Here is a 25,692-nt window from a genome sequence, read left to right on the forward strand (position 1 = left end):
GGGTCCTGAAGGTTGGCCAGTTGGTGAAAATGGGTCCCCGGAAAAAAAGTTTGACAAACAGTGCCCTATGTCGTTGTGCAAGTATAGAGTGAGTCTTCAACCATAGTCAATAGAAGATAAATCAGGTTGAATGTAAAACAGATCGCTGTTTCAGTATTGCCACTTTTTGCTACCAACCCCCCATAACCTTGAACCCAGAGAAGAAACCGCAAAGGGCAGCCTTCAGGTGAAGCAGCATTCGAGGGTTGCAGAGACTTGGACGAGGGGAGCTGGATGTAACTCAGTACCAATCTGTTGTTACTTTAATTAACACTTGAATTTATCATTATAACCTCAATGACAATTTGGGAGTTTCTCAGGAGACCATGCCGAATGCCTGGGAGATAGGAAGCTGAGAGGATACAGCACCAATTGCTAATGTAACTGCAGGTGCACAAGCTAACAAGCTATACGGAGGTAATTCCCAATGTGGTCATAGGAATTTAAAAAGGAAACATTTGACAGGATGTACATTTTAGTGTAAGGTGTGGATATATTGCTTCATACATGCTGGTGTTGTCCACACTCAAGTCGAGGTATTGCAATTTTCAGACAATGCCAAATTCTTTGGAAGATTTAAATAAAAGCTGCAAAGAGATATTAAGAAAATGGGGAAATGGGCTAAAAGCAGGAGAAGGAAGTCAATACCACTAAATACATTTTAGTAAGAAAATTAACAGTCGTAATTATATTCTGAATGGAAGTGAACTCTATGCTGTTAAAGGCAGAAGAATTTGTAAATACACATTTATAGGACATTAGAGGCAACATATACAGGTTGATAACGACCTTTAAAACATAATAGAATTCGAGGTTTTATCACAGAATGTAAAAGTCAAGAAGTCAAACAAGCCCATACAAAATCTTAGTGAGACTTTGGTGCGAGTACTGTGAACAATATTAGCTCCACACTGCAGGAAACATTTTGAGGAAATGGAAATATGGACAACGACTTGGAAAAACTGGGCTTGTTTTCATTAGAAAATACAGATTACCCAGCCACATGGTAAAAGTGTTTAAGGGAATTAGCCCTGGTTCCCTGTGCCATAGACACAGGATGAAATGGAGGAGATTAAGAACAGAGAGTTTGCCCCTGTAGCTATTTGCACCACACCCTTTTTTGAATAAGGGAGTCACGTTTGCCACTCTCCAATCCTCTGGCACCTCTCCCATATCGAGAAAAGTTTGGAAGATTAGTTTTTCTGCAACCTGGGGTGCCAGTCATCTGAGCCAGGTGACTTTTCCACTCTAAGCTTAGCCAGCTTTTACACTACTACCTCCTTTTCAGTTTTCATCCAATCCAATATCTCTAGCCTTGCCCTTAACTTCAATGCATATATCATCCGTCCTGTCCTAAATTACCTGAATGCGTCTGACATGCAACATACACCTCTTTTTAAAAAATTAATCTTATTATCTGTCTCCCTCATCATCCATGTAGCTGTGCTTCTGTTACCTTTTGTTTTTGCTGATGAGGTAAGGTAAAGTTGCCATCGATCTAGATGACCAGAGGCTGCTGTCGCCTTTGGGGGGGCTGACTGTTGGCGGTTTAACAAGGGTGAGAAGGCGGGGCCTTCATGAATAACCTCAGCCGGTACAGGGAATGAACCCGTGCTGCCGGCCATGTTCTGCGTCACGAACCAGCTGTCTTGCCCACTGAGTTAAACCGGCCCCCCAGAGGTTGGTAAGTGGAGAGGATAGCAATATAGAAACATAGAAAATAGGAGCAGGAGGAGGCCATTTGGCCCTTCGGGGCGGCTCCTCCATTCGTATTGACCATGGCTAATCATCCAGCTCAATAGCCTGATGTTTCCTCTTTGCGGAGAATCTACAACTAAGGTTCACTTTTTAGGGGTCGCTCATTTAAGTCAGAGATGAGGAGAAATGTTTTCTTTCAGAGGATTGTGAGTTCCTGGAATGATTTTCCACATAAAGCATTGGAAGCAGAGACTTTGAATATTTTTTTAAGGCAGAACTAGAAAAGCTATTGATTAACAGAGGTGAAATGTTAGCGGGGTAGGCATGAGTGGGGTATTGAGGTTATAATCAGATTAGCCATGATCAGAGACCCCTCCATCAGAGACCCCCATCAGAGACCCTCTGGACCCCCATCAGAGGCCCCAATCAGAGAACCCTCCATCAGACCCCATCAGAGACCCCAATCAGAGACCCCTCCATCAGATCCCCATCAGAGACCCTCACCAGAGCCCTCTGCCAGAAAGCAGAAGACTGGTCCAGGCAGTAGGATGAGAAATCACTGCATTATTACTTCCCCTTTCCACACATTTTCTGCCTCAGACAAAAGCATTTAAAGCAGCAGCTGCTCCAAGTATCAGAGGCTTCCTCTAAAGCCCACTACATTTCAAAGAGCTTGAAATACTTTGACAGCTTTTGAAGTGCAAATCTTCCATTCAATTTCACACAGCAATACATTGCATTAGCCAGTGATTGGCGGTGTTATTACTCAAGAGGCAACTGCTTGGCAGATTGTTGATCTATCTTTCCCTTGATGCGAACCACAATGTTTCTAAACACTCTTGCTATGATTGACAGCTCCTCACCACACCCAAAGCAGCTAAGTGCTTCCTGCTGTGAAAAAGACGAAAACCCATTACTTGTGGCAGGCACTGGAGAATCCACCCCATGGTCTACTCATGTGTCTATTTCTTCTGCTTTTATGTATTTTACCTCTGTGAGATATATAAATATACCACAATACAATTACTTGATATTATGGCAGTGATTAATGCAATGTATTGTACAGAAGCTGGTTGTATGTAACTTGTCTTGAAGCATGACAAAATGTGCAATAGGGCCAGGAGAATGTTATATCAGCAAGGATTTGGAACTAACTTTACTCTGTTGACATGAATAGATTGGTTCCTCAAGTATCATAAAATAAATATTGCTGGAAGCGTTTTAAGGATTATCAATTTCCATTCCTTTGACAGACTCGAATGAAATGTCGGCTGCAATTCGTCTACTGTTCTCACCATATTTTAACACTTTCTTTCTCATGCAATGTTTATACAATGTTTTATTAAGTCAGGTCCAGAAATGTAGATTCTATTTACAGCTAATAGTTGCATTAGTTAGCATAATGAATAATGCACTAAAATACTTCGACCCAATAACATGAGACGATAATTAAAACATCACAAGAAAGGACATTAACATATTGTGGCACCTAATTTTCAAAATCTGGTTCACATCCAATGGTAGTAGGGTGGCACAGTGGCGCGGTGGTGAGCACTGCTGCCTCACGGCACCGAGGACCCGGCCCCGGGTCACTGTCCGTGTGGAGCTTGCACATTCTTATTGTGACTGCGTAGGTCTCATCCCACAACCCAAAAAGATGTGCAGGGTAGGTGGATTGGCCATGCTAAATTGCCCCTTAATTGGAGAAAAAACTCTTAAAAAAAAAAAATTCAAACGTCCAATGGTGGCAGTAAATTGATTAAAGCCCTAACTCTAAGACTTGGGACTGACGATCCAGTACTTTACTGAAGGAGTTTTACTTGCTTTCACAGCACGGAGGTATTGCCGTCTCGGCCATCTCCAGTTGCACTTGAGAAGCTGATGGCCTTGTTGAACCACTGCAATTCATCTGATCTAAGACACCACGGTGTTGTTATAAAGTGAGTACCAGGGTTTTGACCACACGGCAGTGAAGCAACAGTGATATATTTCCAAGTCAGGGTAGTGTGTAGTTTGGGGGGGTAGTTTGCAGGTGGTGGTGTGTTCAGATGTATCTGCTGCCCTTTTTCTTTTAGGTGGTAGGTGCTGTTGAAGGAGCCTTGGTGATTTACTGCAGTGCATCACTGCAGCCACTGTGTGTCCGTGCTCGAGGGAATCGACATTTCAGGTAGTGGGTAGAGTGCCAAGCCAATGGGCTGCTTTGTCCTGGATGGTGTAGATTTTCCTGAGTGTTGTTGGAGCTGCACCCATCCAGGCAAGTGTAGATTATTCTATCACACTCCTGACTTACCTGACTTGTTTCCTTTAGATGCTGCACAGACTTTGGGAAGTCGGGACAAAATTCCCAGCTTCTGATCTGCTCTGGCAGCCACAGTTTAAAGATGGATGATCTAGTTCAGTTTCTGACGAATGGTAATCCCCCGGACGTTGAATTTAGGGGATTCAGAGATGGTAATGCCATTGAATGTCATGGGAGATGGTTAGATTTTCTCTTGTTGGTCATTGCCTGGCACCTGTGTGACTTGAATGTGATTAATAAGGTGATTAATAAGGTGATCAGGAGATATGGGGAGAAGACAGGAGAATGGGGTTGAGAAAAACATCGGCCATGATTGAATGGCAGAGCAGACTCGATGGGCCGAGTGGCCTAATTCTGCTCCTATGTCTTATGGTTTTACGGGGCCTGGTTGTACTGGAAAATTTAGGAGAGAGTCAGAAAGTAGTGATGAAAAAATGCTGATGGATTAGGTCGGTAATATTGTGAGAAAAGATATATGCTTGAACCAGCCAAATAGGCGACAATAGTCATAGAGTCAGAGGATGCTTTTCATGCCCTCCCCCAAAACATGCTCGGCGGTGCGCGGGGTAATTTATTTGGGTGGGAGGGTGCCAGGTGCGCATCCTAACACCTGCGGTCTCTGCCTCAATTAAGTCTGTCGAAGGCCAACGCTGCCTTTGCGTCCTGCAGGCAATTCAGGCCCTCAAATGGGCAATTAATGCCCCCTTGAGGGCCTCATCCCTCTGCCGCTGGCATTCCAGCAACAGCTGGCAGGGGAGTCATCATACAGGAAGCCTGAGAAGCAGGCAGAGGGGGGGGTGGCCTCCCTGATTGTTACTGAAAGCAACTCCTCTATCCTTGCCTCCGCCCTGGCCCCTCCCACAATCCTTGACTTTGGATTCTCCACCCTGCCCCCACTCACCCGTAGCCTGGGCCTCTCACTGATTCTAGGCCTCTGGTGGGTGCATATCTTTTTCTTTATTCTTTTGCGGGAGGTGGGGGGCCACTGGCTGGGCCAGCATTTGTTGCCCATCCCTAATTGCCCTTGAACTGAGTGCTTTGCTCAGCCATTTCAGAGGGCAGTTAAGTCAACCACATTGCTGTGGGTCTGGAGTCACATGTAGGCCAGATCGTGTAAGGGCAACAGATTTCCTTCCCCGAAAGGAATCGATGTTGGTGGTTGTCATGGTCACCAACTGAGACAAGCTTTATCATTTCGGATTTTATTAAGTTTTAATTCCACCAGCTGCCATGGTGGGGTTTGGACCAATGTCCCCAGAGCTTTTGGATTACTACTCCCGACATTACCACCATGCCATCGTCTTCCTAGCCGATAGCTGCCACCACTCCTGTTGGCAGTGCCTCTTATTGGCTAACAGCTCGAAGGGAGGGGGCAGGGCAGGACCTCTGACCTGGAGTCGTTGATCCTGGAGAAGGGCTGCTGCTGGTCACTTAAATCCACGATTGGCACTTAGTAGGGCAGATCTTCCTCACAAGAGGTAATGCGGAGTTCTTGCCAGCTCTCTAGCCAGAGGGCAAAACACCGATCTCATGGATTAAATACCACTGGTAGAGCCATAGAGGGAGGCCATTCAACCCTTATTCAGCCTTCTATATTCCTGTGTTCCTGTTGCAATCACCAAAGCTCACCGTATAAACCTCAATTTGATCCCCTGACAAAACTGGGTATGGACATCCCTGACTGTCACCTCTATTAAAGCAATGCTATGTTACGATTCTGTGATTTATAAAATTACATTGATATTGGATATGTGGTCTTGAGTTTCAATCACTCTTTGTAACTTAATTGAAGCCTACTTGTGACAATAAGTGATTATTATAAATATGTAAGAAAAAAGCTTATAATTAAGTAGAGCTTACATGTTTACGGCACAGTATTAATACAATGCAGAAGAAATCTCTGAGTGGGCGTAGGTTTACTCGAGATGCCAATGAGAAACCTATGCTAGGCTATTAATCTGATAACTGATATGGGCAGCACGGTAGCATAGTGGTTAGCATAGTTGCTTCACAGCTCCAGGGTCCCAAGTTCAATTCTCGACTTGGGTCATTGTCTGTGCGGAGTCTGCACGTTCTCCCCGTGTCTGCGTGGGTTTCCTCCGTGATTTGTTATGTTCTAGGTGTAACATAAAAGGCTTCCTTGTGGTGCACTTGACAAAGGAAGGTTCAGATGTGGAGATAACTTCAACACGTTTATTAAACTATTTACACTTCTATTACTCGGGTTCGACACTACTGCTAATCCTACTATAGCTACCCAGACTGACTAACCAGTTGCTGCAATCCACGTGGTGGGAGTGATATTGAATCAACTCTGTGTCTCTACTCACTGACTGTCTCCACTGGAAAGAGGCAGATCATGTGTGTGGTGTCCTTTATATATGGGTTGGTGTAATGCCCTCCTGTGGTGGTATCACCTCTGTGTGTATCGTGAATGTCCATTGGTCGTGTCATGTCTAACTGATCTATTGGTTGAGTGTGTGTGTGTGATGTCTCTGTAGTGTCTAGTGTCTAGGTAGCCTACATGCATTTACATTGATGCATCCGGTTTCCTCCCACAGTCCGAAGATATGCAGGTTAGGTGGATTGGCCATGCTAAATTGCCCTTAGTATCCAAAAAGGTTAAGTGGGGAAACTGGGTTACCGGGATAGGGTGGAAGTGTGGGCTTGGGTAGGGTGCTCTTTCCAAGGGCCGGTGCAGACTCGATGGGTCAAATTCCCTCCTTCTGCACTGTAAATTCTATGATTCTATGAGCTGCATTAGTCCATGGTCCTTCAGGGTGCTGTTAATAATTGACCAGCCAGGTTGGCTCATTGATAAGACCTAGATGGATACATCTGTCACTGAGACTGGGACCCTTCCTGTTAACCTTAATCCTGTTAACCTCCTTGTAACCCAGAAGGCTAATGCTGAAACTGGTCGAGTGGTCCGAGGATTCTCTAGGTTTCGGTGGGTGATGAAACGCTAATGTTCTCGTCAGAAGATTACTTTGTTCTTCCTCAATTTTTTTCATTTGGAGATTCTCGAGCAGATTAAGTTTCAATAATAAACAAAATAGCCCATCGCTACTCAATTTAACAACCATCTTGTGTTGTTCTACTAGGAATAGGCCTGAATCAGTTTCCATTAAAAGTAAAACAGTTAATGCTATTATAATTTCTATGAAGGTCAGAGAAATTAACAACATAAAGGTTCGCAGGATGAGCAGTCATCTGGATTCCTGTGGCCTTTATCCGCACCTGCACTGAAGCCTACATCCTCATCAACCATGTTTTTTTCCCCCATACATAGCTGCCTTCTCAACCCCTAGAGAAGTGCCTTGAGGGACCTTGTTATTGTCTTCAAATACCCCACAGCCATATCACGCCCTGTCTCGTCAATTTCCTTCAGCTCTATATCGCTGTGCTGGGTGTGCCATGCTCAAACAGTAGTTACTGTTTACTCTCTGCTCCCTCCATATAACCTTGGATCATAAGACATAGGAACAGAAGGAGGCCATACAACCCATCGAGGGTCTGCTCCGCCAATCAACATGATCATGTCTGATCTGGTATGATAATCTTCAACTCCATTTTCCCACCTTATCCCCATAACCCATGATTCCCTTACTGATTAAAAATCAGCCTTGAAAATACTTAACGACCCAACCTCTCCAGCCCTCTGCAGCAAAGAATTCCACTGCTTCACTACCCTCTGAAGAAACTCCACCTCATCTCGGTCTTAAATGGGTGACCCCTTACTCTGAGATTATGCCTTCTGGTCCGAGACCCTCCTAGAAGGGGAAATCCTCTCAGCATCTACCTAATTAAACTCTCCTCAGAAGAAAATCCCTCCATATCCGGGATGAAGCTTGTGAACCTTCTCAGCACTGTCTCCAATGCCCATATATCTTTCCTTAGATAAATGGTCTCTAGTTCAGTCGTCGTGTTTCATAGAATTTACAGTGCAGAAGGAGGCCATTCGGCCCATCGAGTCTGCAGCAGCTCTTGGAAAGAGCACCCTTCCCAAGGTCAACACCTCCACCCTATCCCCATAACCCAGTAACCCCAACACTAAGGGCAATTTTGGACACTAAGGGCAATTTATCATGGCCAATCCACCTAACCTGCACAACTTTGGACTGTGGGAGGAAACCGGAGCACCCGGAGGAAACCCACGCACACACGGGGAGGATGTGCAGACTCCGCACAGACAGTGACCCAAGCCGGAATCGAACCTGGGACCCTGGAGCTGTGAAGCAATTGTGCTATCCACAATGCTACCGTGCTGCCTTGTCGATCTCACTCGCTTATTAACTGGGTGTTGACACCTTCACCTTTGGCCTTCATAAAACTTCTTAAGACTCTTTCTGCCCCTATCTGGTCCTCCAACCTTGCACCTCCCGCATCCTGCATCTCCTCACTATCCGTCACCCTGTAATAAAAGCTGAGACCTCTCTTTGTGAATAACGAGAACCATAAAAGTGTAATCATTCACGTTGCTAAAAATAGCAATGATTGATTACAGGTTGCATTTTAATTGATGGGTTCAAACAGCATTATAAGGTTAAAGCGCGGCGGCAGATATACTCATCATCTGAATCACGTGCTCAACGTACCCTTCCGAGTTGTAATTTCTGTGGGCTAATTTTGTGGAGAGAAGCTTGCGGTTAATTAAGCTTTAGTGATGAATGTGGTTTGGAAATCTGAAGGTACAATTTAATCGCCCTCTCTCCCCTAGTGCACTCACCATTTATGTACTATAAATGAAGCCTTCTAAAATTATCACCTCCCCAATTCTTTCTGCCCATCTTTATGACATTGCCTTTTTGAATCTCAACCCCACTTATATGCAATTTGCGACCTACTATCAGAGTGGCTGTTGAGAACTATTTTGTCAGTGTATTGTGACTTTTGTATTGGTGGCTAGAAATTAGGGTTACCAACTGTGAATGAGTGTATTCCTGCTGGAGGTTTCATCACATAACTACCCCCCCCCCCCCCCCACTCCAGCTACTCATTGGTCAACACATCCATCTCTGTGATGTATTGCCTTCCTACATCGGCTGGCAAGCAAAAAGACTCATTCTACAATTGGATGATGCTTGACATCATCAAAAAATCCTTCCATTTCCCTGTTTCAATATTTTTATACCTGGTAAAAAGAAAATTACAAAAAAGAATGAGTTTTTAGTGCCTGCACGGTGGCACAGTGGTTAGAACTCACAGCGCCAGGGACCCGGGTTCAATTCCAGCCTCGGATGACCCATCTGTGCGGAGTCTGCACTTTGTCCCCGTGTGTGCGTGGGTTTCCTCCGGGTGCTCCGGTTTCCTCCCACAGTCCAAAGATTTACAGGTTAGGTGGATCGGCCATGCTAAATTGCCGCTTAGCGTCCAACGGTTAGGTGAGGTTAGGGGGAGAGGGTGGGAAAGTGCGTCTAGGTAGGGTGCTCTTTCAGAAGGTCGGTGCATACTCGATGGGCCGATTGGCCTCCTTCTGCACTGTAGGGATTCTATAGATGTCCCGCAGATTGTTTTCCAGGGTTGCACTCATCCTGGAGATTTATCTTCAATTCCTGGAGATTCCAGGCTAATCCTGGAGGGTTGACAACCTGGCCAGAAATACCACCATCCTCATCGGTATATGGCAATGCAAAGGGGGACTAACAAGACTGAGTTTCAGTTATGTTATTTATCTATAGGGAGAGATTTTGAAGTGAATTCTATTTTGATTGCTTCGCAGATTGCAATGGTAAATGGAAAGCTGAGTTCAGTGTGGTACGGTGAACGCATTAGGTTATTAAATATAATTTAAGGGGGGGAAAAGTCATTTGTAGATAATTGCAGAAATATTGTAGAACCATTCCACTTAATATAATTTGAGCACCTAATCTCTGGAATGGTAATGCATGCGCTTATGGGCAAACATTTTAATTCTGTGGGATTTTATAGGTTTCCAAGGCTGCGGTTCGCTAGAGGCGAAACCTCCATGTTTATATTGTACATAAGTACACTGTGCATCGAAAGCAATATTAATATTGATGCAGGCGGATTGTGAATAGTGTAACTGAATTAAGAATAAAGTCAGCAATGCTGATTCTTGAAGACTGGGGGAAGCATCCTCTTGGAGCAATGAAAATAATATTCATATCACAGAATAATGTTTTAAATAAGGAGCCTTATGTAATCATCGGTTAATACCTTGCTTTGCGAAACAGCATTGTTATTTTTCAGGTTCCTGTGATAAGAACTGAAACCCTACTTCATGAAAGCACACAGAGGCGAACATGTTATTTTCTTAATTTTTTTTTTTAAAAAGAGGAAACACGGGATGAATGTTAATTTCAGAATGAATATTTTGCAATGTTTTCCAGTCTGATGTCTGAACTGTGAAGCGAGTTGTTAATGATCGTGTTGTTAAGCAGCTGAGCTGTTGAATTGACCTACTTTCGATGTAGCTTGCCAGCAGACAATCAACCCTATTTTATGTGTGGCTGGAGGAGGATGGACTGAGACAGAATCCTTGCAGGGGAATTAGTTGCACAAATGACCAACCTTGATTTTCAGCCTGCGTCGCGTCATCTCCCCAAATCCCTGTTGGTGATGGGAGGTTAACTGTGTGTGTATGGCTTGTTGGTATTCACTGTGGACCTCAGTTATGTTTCATGTTTTCCTGAGGTGGATTATGTGGCTTTGAACTGTGCATCTCTAAGAATGGTATACTGCCACGCCAGGCATTGAACTTCAATAAAAGAGATTAAGAGGGGGAAGAAAAAAAAGGTATGTACGTTGATTGCTTGCATGTCAATGCCATCTATGTTCTTCAATATATCATCAAGGAGAATACATCTCGTCAGTGGATTCATTTTATGTTTCTGAATAGGTTACTTTGAATGTTGTGAAACAGTGAGTTCATTTAGTTTACTTTCACTGCATTGGCTAATAATAACCACCACATAATACCCAACTATTACGTTCTGGGTACAAATATAAATTAATTACTATTGCATTTCAGCGCAGACGTAAAGCTGCCTGTGGCTTTACTTTTGGTTGGATAGGCATGTGAGCTGTATCGGTGTTTTAATACAGGTTTCTCCTTTATACTCAGGTGGGTAATTAAACTGTCTTAAAGGCAGATTGATATTCAAATTGCATCACCGGAAAAGTGAAATTAGAAAGGGAGACTGGTCTATCTTTCCTGCCTGGTTTTTCCAGGGAAATGTGAATTTAGCAATCTGGTTCGGAGCGATTGATCTGATGTGCTGCAATTTGAAGTATAATTGTTGGGTAATGTAAGCACTGAAAGTTGCTGTGCAGCCAATATGGAAATGTGTAGAATGTTGCGCCAGTGAAGAGCATTATGGGAGTTAACAAGCATAAGGTATGAGTGACTTAGGACAGGTTGTGTACAACCGAAAATCTCGCTACTGCACTGTAAATGGTGCAGCATTCTATTATTTAATCGGCGTGGTGTATTTATCATGAGATGCTTGCCAGTAGTGATAAGTAACTGCAGTCAAATGTCACCGCAGCTAGTTATCACTCTCGCAAGCACTCAAGATGTCACTGACATAGGGTAAATCTGTTCCTTCTGCGTCTGTGACTGTAATCAGGATGCAAGATTTGCTGTTATTGCATGCTATAAAACTAAACGTTGAAACTTATGTTCTTGAAATCAGATTGTGTGCTGAAAGCAATGATTGATTGCGTTTCTGGGGAAAGAGGAACGCAGAAAGAGGGAGGAGGCGAGTCTGGTTGGGCTGAATAGCCGTTTCTTTTTCCTAGAAGTTTCCTAATACCCTCCTTTCATATTTTCCTTTTTTCCTAAAACAAAAATGTGATTAGTAAAGCCTGCAAAACAACATTGTTAAACTTTAACGGTGGTCAAGTTGGGATGTGGATAGTATCAAATCGCTCAACCCCTCTGTCCAATGTTTTTACCAGATGTTCATCCAGCTCACACTTGAATTTGTTGATACAATCAGCCACCACTGCCTTTGTTGCCACCCCATCCCGTCTAGGCATCTGTGCAAGATGTTTAAAACTGAAGTCTTTTTCACTCTCCTAAGTTTGAAGCTAAATTTCACTGGCTTCAAACTTAGGCGAATGAAAAGACAGTTCAGTTTTAATATAAAACATAAAGTGATTATTTTAGATACATTGACATTTCGCTCTCCAGTACATTTTAATATTTAATAATCAAATAATTCATATTTGAACACACAGATAGGACACACCTGAGCTTTTCTTCTTCCAATGTTCAAGAATAATCCTCAGCATGAGATGATACAATCGAGTGTTGTTAAATGTGTGCATGCCCGTGGTCCCTATGCAACCTCTTGATCAAAGTCTATTTTTTGTAATTCACAATAAGAATTCAATGACTATCTTCTAATACACAGTGTATGATCCTGTATTTCATTAACACTGCTGGGTGATATCTTGATGTTTCAAAAATAAAAATGATGTTGATGTGCAATGTCCGTACATCACAGAAATGTCATAGAATTTAGCCAATTCCCCCAAAAAATCCAGCAACAAGGATCAAGAACGAGGGGGCACAGATTTAAAGTGATTCGCAAAAGAAGCAAATGTGATGTGAGAAAAACTTTTTCACGCAGCGAGTGGTTGGGGCCTGGAATGCACGGCCTGGAAGTGTGGTGGAGGCAGGTTCAATCGAGACATTCAAGAGGTAATTGGATGATTATTTGAATAGGAGCAATGTGCAGGGGTACAGGGAAAAGGCAAGGGAATGGCACTTGGTCGGAATGTTTATTTGGAAAGCCAATGCAGATACAATGGGCCAAACACCTCCTTCTGCACTCTAACAAAGATGTGATTCTCTAAAATTAAGTATTGTATTCATCCTCAAATAATCTTTTGCATTCAAACCAGCATCTAAATATCAGTCTAAATTTTCATTATGTCCGAAAGTATGTGGGCACAATTCTGATGACATGCTGTGTTGATATATATACCAGAGGGTTGAGAATCCTGAGCCTCATCAAAATAATTGATAAATAAAATAAAAACCAGGATTAATTACTGACTGTCAACCATTTAATCAATCTTGCAAAGTATGGGAATAAAACCCTTATTTGTCACGAGGAGATTGCTTAAAGAAAGGTTCTATAAATCTCTACTCCATCCGAGGTTCTCCCCATATTGGCTGTAAATTCACAGCATGCAACACAATTTGTGTGACAGTTTCTGGGCAAAGGGGAAACAATCCAACTATTCCGTTAAGCTGACAGAGTTTTTGTGTCATGCATCATTCTTCTCTTAAAAATTCAGATCAACAATTCAATATACATTTTTCCTGAGCTGTTGCTACATGCCTGATTAAAAAATTCTGGGCATGGTGTCATTAGCTTAAAAGGGGCAGATGTAATTTATGCTACGTTGTGGGTTGGTGGCAGAGAAGTCAGAGTGGTAAAGTTGTATTAGCTACAGAGTTGAATTGTGTTGTAAAAGTAGTGATTTCTTTGCAGCCACTTTCTGAACATTCGTTTATTGCTCTGTGATTAATTATCCTGAGAGAATCAGCACTAGGCCTCCAATTTCACAATTGCTACAGTAACTCTGCCTACTCCATGCAGGTGTAACGAATGAAAGATAAAACCTACATTTATATAGCACCTTTTGCAATGTCCCAAGTCACTTTACAGCCAATTCAGTACTCTTCAGTTGTAGTCACTGGTATAATGCGAGCAATGTTTTCAAATGACGGAACAGGCTTGAAGGGCCGAATGGCTTACTTGTTTTCCGAATAAGTATGTTCATATGTTGTTCTGGGTGGATGAGTTGAACTTGGCTCGATGGCGTTTCTCATTCATAATTATCATGCGAACAGTGGGTGGAATCATGGTTGAAGTTCTGTCTTTTTGCCATTGAAAGTTTACTGTGAGCAGTGAAATTGCCAGGACGGGAGTGTGCAATGGGCTCAAAATGAATCAGTAACCTGCTTTACACAAGAGTCTTTGCCATTGGGGCTGGTTTAGCTCACTGGGCTAAATCGCTGGCTTTTAAAGCAGACCAAGGCAGGCCAGCAGCATGGTTCAATTCCTGTACCAGCCTCCCCGAACAGGCGTCGGAATGTGGCGACTAGGAGCTTTTCACAGTAACTTAATTGAAGCCTACTCGTGACAATAAGTGATTTTCATTTCATTTCATTGACTTCAATCTTGCCTTTTTATCTACATATCTATTCCACTCCACCTTGGTGCTTTTATGAGTTTTTGAAGTATAGAAATATCATGATAAAGTTGCAGGAGATATTTAAAATATGCTGCAGTGAGATGGTTAAATCTGTAGAATGTTAAGATTTGCTAATCAAGAAAGCACAGATACAATTATGAACTATTCAGTCTTTGTTTTCTGGTCTCTTAAAGGTTAAGGGGCAGCACGGTGGCACGGTGGTTAGCACTGCTGCCTCACGGCGCTGAGGACCTGAGTTCAATCCCAGCCCCGGGTCACAGTCTGTGTGGAGTTTGCACATTCTCTCCGTTTCTGCATGGGTTTCACCCCACAACCCAAAAGTGTGCAGGTTAGGTGGATTGGCCATGCTAAAATTGTCCCTTAATTGGAAAAAATAATTGGGTACTCTGAATTTTTTTTTAAAAGTTATTTTGCAGAGACACCTGAGGTCTCCAATGCTTCTCACTGACTGTGAAGACCTTTGTTGTACAATAATTTCACTTTGTTGCTCAGGAGTTATTTGATCTTTGTCCCTTGTGATATTATTGATGAAGTAGAATCCAGTTACGTCCGTTGTATGAAATAATTACATTGAATAATATAATGCAACCAGGAAGGAGAAAGTCTTCTACTTCTTCTGCAGAACGGAAAAGATTTTGTGCAATTTATTTGGATTGCAAATATTGAATCTTTCCCCCAAATCTGAATTTGCTGTCAGTGTGTCCATATGGTGTAATGTGAATGTGCAGAACATGATAATGAGGCTGAGGCAGTCACCAAACTCAGTGTTATCATCTGCACAGTGTTATAAATAACTAATTGGATATTTTCCAGTTAAATTAACAATATTGCTCAATATTGTAAAATATGTTTTTTTAAATTTGTTCAAGGGATGTGGCCATCGCTGGCTGGGTCAGCATTTGTTGCCCGTCCCTGAGAGCATTTAAGAGTCAACCACATTGCTGTGGATCTGGAGTCGTGTGTAGGCCAGACCAGACAAGATAAGAACGTCAGATTTCCTTCCCTAAAGGACATTGGCAAACCAGATGGGTTTTTACAACAATTGACTTTGGCTTCATATTTACCTTTAGTCTTCTAATTCCAGATGTTTATTGAATTCAAATGTTATCATCTGCCATGGCGGGATTCAAACCTGAGTCCCCAGAGCATCACTCTAGATTCCTGGATTACTGGGCCAGCGACAATACAACTACACCACCGTGGTTTGTTTAATTGTCACGGCGGCATCACCTATAGGGCGCACCCAAACCGACATTGCAACACTGCAGGGGCTGGTTTGGCACACTGGGCTAAATAGCTGGCTTGTAATGCAGAACAAAGCAGCAGCACGGGTTCAATTCCCGTCCCAGCCTCCCTGAACAGACGCCGGAATGTGGCGACTAGGGGCTTTTCACGGTAACTTCATTGAAGCCTACTTGTGAAAGTAAGTGATTATTATTATTTTATATTTGCTGCTCTTAATATTGATTTAAGTCGGATATTTCAGAGGGGTTGCAGAACTGGAGAAGGTTGCAGAGATGGGGAGAGGTGGGGCCTTGAAGGGATTGAAAACCAGGATGAGAGGTTTAAAATCAAAATGGTGCTTCAATGGGAGACACTGTGGGTCAGTGAGAACAAGGTGGGTGAAAGGGATCTGCTGCAGGTTCCAAGGACAGAGATGAAGTCAGTGACTTAGGGGATGGTCGTGTCTGAAAGCAGTTTTCCAATTACTTTGCTGGAGGAAATGTATGCTTATCGAGTACAAGACTGGAGTCCAGTTACTAGTGGTGTGCCACAAGGATCTGTTTTGGGGCCACTGCTGTTTGTCATTTTTATAAATGACCTGGTGGAGGGCGTAGAAGGATGGGTGAGTAAATTTGCAGATTACACTAAAGTTGGTGGCGTTGTGGACAGTGCGGAAGGATATTACAAGTTACAGAGGGACACAGATAAGCTGCAGCGCTGGGCTGAGAGGTGGCAAATGGAGTTTAATGCAGAAAATTGTGAGGTGATTCATTTTGGAAGGAATAACAGGAAGACAGAGTACTGGGCTAATGGTAAGATTCTTGGCAGAGTGGATGAGCAGAGAGATCTCGGTGTCCATATACATAGATCCCTGAAAGTTGCCACTCAGGTTGAGAGGGTTGTTAAGAAGGCGTACGGTGTGTTAGCTTTTAATGGTAGAGGGATTGAGTTTCGGAGCCATCTGGTCATGTTGCAGCTGTACAAAACTCTGGTGCAGCCGCATTTGGAGTATTGCGTGCAATTCTGGTCGCCGGATTATAGGAAGGATGTGGAAGCATTGGAAAGGGTGCAGAGGAGATTTAACAGAATGTTGCCTGGTATGGAGGGAAGATCTTATGAGGAAAGGCTGAGGGACTTGAGGCTGTTTTCGTTAGAGAGAAGAAGGTTAAGAGGTGACTTAATTGAGGCATACAAGATGATCAGAGGATTGGATAGGGTGGACAGTGAGAGCCTTTTTCTTCGGATGGTGATGTCTAGCACGAGGGGACATAGCTTTAAATTGAGGGGAGATAGATATAAGACAGATGTCAGAGGTAGGTTCTTTACTCGGAGAGTAGTAAGGGCGTGGAATGCCCTGCCTGCAACAGTAGTGGACTCGCCAACACTAAGGGCATTCAAATGGTCATTGGATAGACATATGGACGATAAGGGAATAGTGTAGATGGGCTTTGTGGGTTTCACAGGTCGGCGCAACATCGAGGGCCGAAGGGCCTGTACTGCGCTGTAATATTCTATGTTTTATGTTTACGCAAAGAGTAGTGAGGCCGTGGAATGCCCTACCTGCTACAGTAGTGAACTCGCCAACATTGAGGGCATTTAAAAGTTTATTGGATAAACATATGGATGATAATGGCATAGTGTAGATTAGATGGCTTTTGTTTCGGTGCAACATCGTGGGCCGAAGGGCCTGTACTGCGCTGTATTGTTCTATGTTCTATGTTCTATGTTCTAAATGTTGGATGAGCAATCTGACAATTTAGAGGAAGCGAAGAAGAGGTCGAGACGTGGTGGTGGAGTAGAGCTGGGGGTTGGCAGTGGATATGTGGAAAAGATGCCATAATTTCAGATGATGTTGCCGAGGAGCCAGCTAAAGGAGGGGACCAAGAATAGATTCTTTGCGGGCACCAGAGTTAATTGGTGCAGAAGAGGGTAGATTCTAGGTGATTCTCTGGCTATTGCTGAACACAGAGCACGAAGATGGTGCTGTAGTATCACCCACTTGGCTTGCTTCTCAGCTGAAGGTGATGGCATCTGGACTCAACATTAATTTACACACTTGATCAACCCCAAATATTAAATAACACATCAGGCAGAACATCGGGCCATCACTTGACCTGATTCCAAGTGGCTTTCAAAAAATATATATATTTGAGTTAGCTGGAAGAGCTTGATTTGATACATTGGTTATCAGCCAAAAGATCAAGCAGAGTGCTCAAGAATGTATTCCACCACAGCAGTTAACTGTAGCATTCACTCATTGATTTGGGCAAAGGGGCAAAATTAACCTAAAATAGAAGAAGGAAACCGTTAACCGAACAGGAAAGAGAATACCATTAAATTGGAACTTCAGGTTGGTCACTTCTTATAATGAAACTAGACATTTAAGTCAAAGTTATCACCTTGAAGGTAAGTCATGCCATTTTTCTACATTGTATTCCCTCCTTCTGTCCAGTAGTGACCACCCACGGTATTTTTCTCATGGGGTGACGGGGACCATGCAGTTCGGCCACCAACTCTGGATGTCAGCCCTAGCTGGAACGGAAGTGGACAGATGCCGAGGTGAGCTGGTTAAAAGACCTGCCTTGGTTCTCTAGCACATTGGCCCAATTTTGTAGAAGAGTGGGAGGCACCTTACCCTTCACCATCCTAATCCCTCCACCCACATTCCCCTGAATACCCCATACCACTCATGCCCATTCACTCACTCTCTCATGCCTCCTCCACAACCCCCATTTCCCCCTGCCCCTTCTATACCCCCTCTCCAATGCCTTCTTCATATCCCCATGCCACCTTCAGAACCCTGGGTCTCAAAACCCACCATGCCCCCTCCGTGCTCTCAATCCCCCTTCTTACCCCACTCTCCCTTCATGCTTCCATGACTTCTCCCTTCCCTGATCCCTCCATTCCCCACATGTCCACTCAGCACCCCATACCCCATACCCCTTTAACCCTTTACCCCTCCACACAGACCCATACACCATGCTGTTCAAAATTCTTCAGCTCTATAATAACATTGGGAAGCTTTTGAAATGTTCATGGGACTGTCAAAGTAAAGAAACGCTCATTGAAAAACGCTTCAAAAAAGCCATTATGCCATTAAGTGGATGTAAAATTGTAAATCTGAACAAGCTAATCGCCCCTTGATAGCTATGTCAATAACCCCGGACAAGTGGAATGGCATGTGGAGCTCAATCAAGCATGTGGAATAAGATTCAATTGGGATGACTATATCAGCCGTATTTGCTGAGTTTAATCTATTAATAGGGTCTGAAACTCAGCCAAGCATTCGTAATGGAATTCCATTGCACAGCTAAACAAGACGTCAGAGCTAATGTATTAAAGGTAGCACAGTGGTTAACACTGTTGCTTCACAGCGCCAGGGTCCCAGGTTGATTCCTGGCTTGGGTCACTGTCTGTGCGGAGTCTGCATGTTCTCCCTGTGTCTGCGTGGGTTTCCTCCGGGTGCTCCGGTTTCCTCCCACAAGTCCTGAAAGATGTGCTGTTAGGTAATTTGGACATTCTGAATTCTCCCTCCATGTACCCGAACAGGCGCCGGAATGTGACGATTAGGGGCTTTTCACAGTAACTTCATTGCAGTGTTAATTCTGCTCCTATAACGTATGGTCTTTTGGTCTTGTGGTAAAGCGAGGATTTGTTCCCAGCGTTCGGCTGGCTGAAGTGAAATGTTCATTGATCGCTCCTGACCTGAACGGAGTCCAAAGCTATGCTTGACACCCTACATAATCCCTGATTACACCCTTTTACAACGTAGAAAATTGTTGCCAAGACACCAGGGGCGGGTTTCTCCGACCCCCCGCCGAGGCACCGAAAATTCGGCGAGGGCGGGAATCGCACCGCGCCGGTCGGCGGCCCCCCCCCGGTGATTCTACGGCCCGTGATGGGCCGAAGTCCCGTTGCTGTCATGCCCGTCCCGCCGACGTGAATCAAACCAGCTACCTTCCCAGCGGGACTGGCGGCGCAGGCGGGCTCCAGGGTCCAGGTGCCCCCAAGGTGGCCTAGCCCGCGTTCGGGGCCCACCGATCCACGGGCAGGCCTGTGCCGTGGGGGCACTCTTTTCCTTCCGCCTCGGCCACAGCCTCCGCGATGGCCGATGCGGAAGTGACACCCCCCCTGCGCATGCGCGGGGATGACATCAGCAGCTGCTGATGCTCCTGCGCATGGGCGGACTTCCGCCACCTGGCGCAGTCCCTTCAGCCCCGGCTGGCGTAGCGCCAAAGGCCTTTCCCGCCGGCCGGCGGCGCGCCAACCACTCCGGCGCGGGCCTAGCCCCTCAAGGTGAAGGCTTGGCCCCTAATAGTGCAGAGAAATCCGCACCTTTGGGGCGGCCCAACGCCGGAGTGGTTCCCGCCACTCCATCCCGCCGGTAACCCCGCCCTGCCGGGTAGGGAGAATCCCGTCTGAGATCCCCCAGGTTGGTGACACTAGAAGAGTTTTTTTTCTAGAAATTTAGAGTACCCAATTCATTTTTTCCAATTGAGGGGCAATTTAGCGTGGCCAATCCACCTCCCCTGCACATCTTTTGGGGTGTGGGGGCGAAACACACACAAACACGGGGAGAATGTGCAAACTCCACACGGACAGTGACCCAGAGCCGGGATTAACCTGGGGCCTCGGCGCTGTGAGGCAGCACTGCTAACCACTATGCCACCGTGCTGTCCTGACACCAGAAGAGTTGATGAAGCTCGAGATCAGAGGTCTACATTTACTTTGGAGGTTGCACCAGTCTAGTAGTCCAAACCGTTTTCACATATCGCCTTGCCTCCCTATGGAACTGTCTTCAAATTGCCTTTGTTGCATTAGTTTATAAAAGTTCTCTGATTTGCCCCTTGGTACCTCGGGGGAAATTCTGCAAGCACGTCTGTGTTCCCAGCGCAGAGGTCAAATTGATGAGACATCTGTTCTTGTCTCCAATTGAACTTTGCTCTCAATCACTGAACGATAAAGGACCATCTCCGTGACAGCCATCAATTATCTGTGTTTGTCTAGAGAAAGGCTTGTAGTTTTGCAAAAAATGTCACAATATTCATAACTACTTCCTTCTTCTTAACGTTGAATATATAATGCACGCATGAGTTTTAATCAAAATGTATTTTTCTCTCGAAAAAATAAAATAAATTATAGAATAATCCAACTGTGCACTACTACTGGGCAATTCCATTCATTGTATATCCAGAATTTTATATTGACTGCCTCAATCACTATCATATCAAAGCACTAAAATTGTGAAAAAAAAACTGCATTTAAAAATGCATTTCATGACTCCACTTAGGTCCTCCAATTTTGTCAATATTGCTGTTAAACCGGACACATCACTGTGATGAGATGCATAATGTAAGTTTCCACATAATGTGATGCATGAGCTCCGACCACTAACCACTAAAGGGCATTGTAAACCCATCATGTGACCATGTGATCTGGGAGTTGGGAGTTGGTCGTGCTGGAATTTAGACATATTTGCAGTAGTTCCACAAGAGTTGTTTGTTAGTATTAGTTTATCCTAGTTTTCTTACCACACAGTTGCTTTACAATAAATTATTTTAAACTATTTGTTCTATAGTTGATCATTCACTTCGGCCAGTCTACAGAATATGACATGGTACCAGGATGGATGATTTAACTTGAAGATTCTGTGCAAGAAAATTTGAATCACTGAAGATAACTTTGAAGGATAAGGAAGAAAATGTATCTTTGCTAGTAACCTTGCAAGCTACTGTCATCTTGTGCTCAATGCGCGCTAAAACTTCAAAGCCTGGAATGGAAGGTATCAGGGCACCTCAACACCTTTGGTTTACCAGCAATGTGGATGAAAAGTGGAGGGCGTTTAAACAACTGTACGTTGCAGCCCTTGGTCTGCAGGCACAGCCCGAGGGGAGGCGTATTGTGCTGCTGCTCACTGTAGCAGGACCCCAAGCAATTAAGATCTTCGATACTTTTGCATTTGACAACGACGCTGACGGCAAAGGTTTCGAGAAGTGCTCAAACGATTCGATCAGCATTGCTCCCCTGGAAAAAACAAAACCTTAAATTCAGTACGCGCACCCAGAACGCTGGAGAGGCATTCAGTAGCCTCCTCACTGACTTGCAATTGAAAGCACAGTCGTGCAACTTTAGCACACTCCAGTCGTCAATGATACGAGACCAGATATTTTTTGGAATCTCCAATAATAATGCGCGCGAGTGGCTAAAAACAGACCTGCAACTTGAAACTGCCATTCAAATATGTCACATCAGTGAGCTTGCTGCAAAACAGCTCGACACGTTGATCTCTGTCATTTTGGCGCAAAGGCAGAAGAGGCGGCAGACGCCATTAGTGCGGTGACGCAGCTGAATAAGAAACGAGCTCCCAATGCGAGCGGCCATTTTGAGCACCAGCCCGATCCTCCATTTTGTGTCTGCCATGTGGCAAACGGCATATGCCATGGCAATGTCCTGCTTATGGAAAAACATGTGCCATCTGCAATGGCAGGAATAATTTTGCAGCCCAATGTTATACAAGAAAAAGGCCTGAATAAACAAAGAATATCAACGCCATTGATGAGGTGTGTCTAGAGAACAAATTCTTTGTAGACGTGATCTCCAGCGAAGCTGAGGAAACTCAAGTTATATCAAACAGAAATATATTTGTACCAATCTGCAGCAATAGTGAATTGAAGGCAGATAATTTTACAGATTAATGGACGGTGCCATTAAAAATAAATGGCACAGTAACACCAGGCAAGCTTGACACTGGTGCGAGGGCCAACCTTATCAACCTGTTGTGATGTTGTACGAATTAAGTAATGGCATGATGGGAAAACTGGTCAACTATTCGGTACAATGTAAGAAAAGCTGACCTAGGCACTTCAATGTACCAGAGCCCTTTGTCAGGAATGCTAATCTAGCTATTCCAAAATGCCTGACCTCTGGAATTTCTGATAAGGCTAACTCGTCATAACCCAGGGCGGTATGAATAAGACAAGATAAGGAAAGGATGAGTCTTCTCCGACCTTTTAATGTTCTATCAAAGGACAAGATAATGGTATGAGGGATGAGACAAAGAGTCCGAGAAGATCAAAAGGTCAGCAGGTTTATGACATTGCTTCCGTTTCTACTTCCGATCGAATTCCTGACTAAGCGAGAGTCACGTAATCTTGATAATGATAATGTATAAATACTGAGCTGATTCTCTGTGAAAGCGCGGACTTGGGAAGGAATCAGCAGTGGTACTAACTGCTCTCTGACCTCAAGTTTCAGCCATTACTGCATGCAGTCTTTTGGTAAATAAAGCCTTGTTATTTTGCCTTAACGAGCGTTGTTGAATCTGTCTACCACAGTCCAGAAGCAGGAAATTATTGACTTCTACACTGTCTGATGTAAAAAAACTGCGAATTCAGCAAAAAATAGTTACAGGAACGGTACTATTGAGAGATTATAATGGTAACAAAATCTCGTCATTAGGAGCATGTGAGCTTGATGTCGAAGTCAAAACCAAACGATACAAGCTAAAATTTTCTGTGGTGGCGGCGGACCCTGAGTCCATGATTGGAGTTGAGATATGTGAGGAGTTACAGCTTGTCCAATGAATCTATAGTGCAAACAGTGCTGCGACAGGCCCTCCTCCCTCAGGAGACTCCACACTGAATGATTTCTCTGAAATTTTCCATTGTTTTGGTACATTACCATACATGTACAAGATTCAGTTGAAGGAAGATGCGGAGCCTGTGATTCATGCACCCAAACGTATGCCGGCGCCATAACCTAAAGGCAGAGCGAGAGAGAATGACGGCCTTGGGTGTCATTAAACGTATTGAAGCCCTCATTACCTTTAAGAAATATTTGGATATGCACTTGAGGTGCTATAACCTCGAATGTTTTGGACCAGTGTTGTGGGCCAGGGTTTAGAGGACCCCAAAGTGTATCATGGAGTTCACCTGACCCACAACTTTTAATAGATTGTGGTATGGGGAGCACACGACCCACTCTACAGGTGTGGGCAGCATGGTAGCATTGTGGATAGCACAATTGCTTCACAGCTCCAGGGTCCCAGGTTCGATTCCGGCTTGTGTCACTGTCTGTGCGGAGTCTGCACATCCTCCCCGTGTGCGCGTGCGTTTCCTCCGGGTGCTCCGGTTTCCTCCCACAGTCCAAAGATGTGCAGGTTAGGTGGATTGGCCATGCTAAAATTGCCCTTAGTGTCCAAAATTACCCTTAGTATTGGTTGGGGTTACTGGGTTATGGGGATAGGGTGGAGGTGTTGACCTTGAGTAGGGTGCTCTTTCCAAGAGCAGGTGCAGACTCGATGGGCTGAATGGCCTCCTTCTGCACTGTAAATTCTATGAAATGGAAAAAGTATTTTTTAAAGCAAAACAATGTTTATTCTATTAATTCAAGTTAACATTTTTAAAACATACAGTGAACATCTTAGCAACCATTAATTCAAATACAACCCTCAAAGAATACAACACTAAGTAATCCTTAAGCTATCCTTTTAACATCCAGAAGACTTTTAAAAAAAACTTTAAACAGAAGCACATTAGGTTTACATTCACTACTGAGAACATTTATAATTCTGAATTCACCAAATGATCAAGAGATAGTCTTTTCATGGCAGAGAGATCAACAGTACACCTGATCTGTCTGGCATCAGCTCCAACACTGAAAACAAAACTAAAATACACCCTGCAGCAAACAGCCTAAAACGAAAGTCAAAACCTGACAGACAGACCAGCTCCATCCACACTCTGACATCACTGATAATACCCATTTCTTAAAGGTACATTTCTTAAACACCCATTTCTTAAAGGTACTCTCACATGACACCAGGAGCTAGAGGATGGGAATAGTTTGGATAGTTCTTTCTCAGGCAGCACAGGCCCGATGGACTGAATGACCTACTTCTGTGCAGTAAATTTTCATGATTTCATTTAATGAATTTGACACTGGTTTCAGAAAAGCACCACACAGAAAAAAAACTTTAAGTACTCTAGTTTTCCAAAAGAAATCAAACTGAACAGTGAAGATGCAAGAAAACACCGAGCGAATAGAGATGAAAAGTCAGCGATAGAAACCAAACCTGATGAGCCTGGTAGCATCATGGCTCTGTTACTGGGCTGGTAAGCAAGAGAGTTGGATTAACAATCTAGAGACCTGAATTCAGATCATTCCTCCGAAGCTAGTGCCAGTGCTGACCTTGGATATTCTGTACTGTTGTGAAAACACATCCATTTCAATAATGCCCTTCAGGGAAGGAAATGTGCTATCCTTACCTGCGGCGGGATTCTCCGACTACTCGCCGGGGGGCGGCGTGAATCCCGCCCCCGCCGGCTGCCGAATTCTCCGGCGCTGGGGTTTTGGCGGGGGCGGGCATCACGCCGCGCCGGTCGGCGTCCGCTGGCAGCGGCCCCCCCCGGCAATTCTCCGGCCCGTGATGGGCCGAGTGGCCACCCGTTTTCGGCCAGTCCCGGCGGCGTAAATTACACGAGGTACTTACCGGCGGGACCTGGCTGCGCGGGGTAATTGGCTAACGGGGATAGGGTGAAAGTGAGGGCTTAAGTGGGTCGGTGCAGACTCGATGGGCCGAATGGCCTCCTTCTACACTGTATGTTCTATATATGATTCCAGATCCACAACAATGTGTTTGACTTAACTGCCCTCTGAGATGGCCCAAGAAACCATTCAGTTGTACGCAAGAAGATGGCTCACCCCCATCTTCTCAAGTGAAATCAGGAATGGCAACAATTGCTGGTCTTGTTGGTAACACCCAGTTCCTGTGAATGAATGGAAAAGAATAACGGCATCATTCAGCGGAGAGCAAATTTCGAATTTCCTTCATATTGATGACAATAAGGAAGTACTTTTCACAGCAAGTAATGGATCTGGAATGAACATAATGAAGCTCCCTGTGATGAACGGTTACTGCCTTATCATCATGTAAGGTGATGTCCCCTTTAAGACCAGGCTTGGAACCCTGGGGACTCCGCCTCTGGCTCCACCCATCTGGGAGCCATACATAAAGGCCTGCCTCATGGTCTGTATAGCAGTCAGCTCTCGCCCAAATCTGTAGCATAGTTATTAGCCTAATAAAGCCTTCTTTACAGTTTAATCTCTAAGCATCATTATTGAGGGTACCTCACTCTCACATTGAGTTATGGATTTTTCCCACTGTGAAATAGAGCTCTGAGTAACTCACCACCACAGATTAGCACAATGCGCTCGTTTCTTCAATAGTTAATCAC

General features: G+C 44.3%; 1 protein-coding gene across 1 annotated transcript in view; it reads left to right on the top strand.

The window, feature by feature from the left end:
* Positions 1-980: 980 nt before the first annotated feature.
* npas2 (neuronal PAS domain protein 2) overlaps positions 981-25,692 on the top strand; it is a 183,856-nt gene continuing 159,144 nt past the window's right edge. Inside the window, exons 1-5 of the mRNA XM_072501536.1 lie at positions 981-1,045; positions 3,570-3,677; positions 4,046-4,188; positions 9,718-9,767; positions 24,407-24,570. Of these exons, the coding sequence (XP_072357637.1) occupies positions 981-1,045; positions 3,570-3,677; positions 4,046-4,188; positions 9,718-9,767; positions 24,407-24,570 (530 nt within the window). The remainder of the gene's footprint in view (positions 1,046-3,569; positions 3,678-4,045; positions 4,189-9,717; positions 9,768-24,406; positions 24,571-25,692) is intronic.

This window comes from Scyliorhinus torazame, chromosome 5 (assembly GCF_047496885.1).
Source record: "Scyliorhinus torazame isolate Kashiwa2021f chromosome 5, sScyTor2.1, whole genome shotgun sequence".
NCBI classification, from domain to species: Eukaryota; Metazoa; Chordata; class Chondrichthyes; order Carcharhiniformes; family Scyliorhinidae; genus Scyliorhinus; species Scyliorhinus torazame.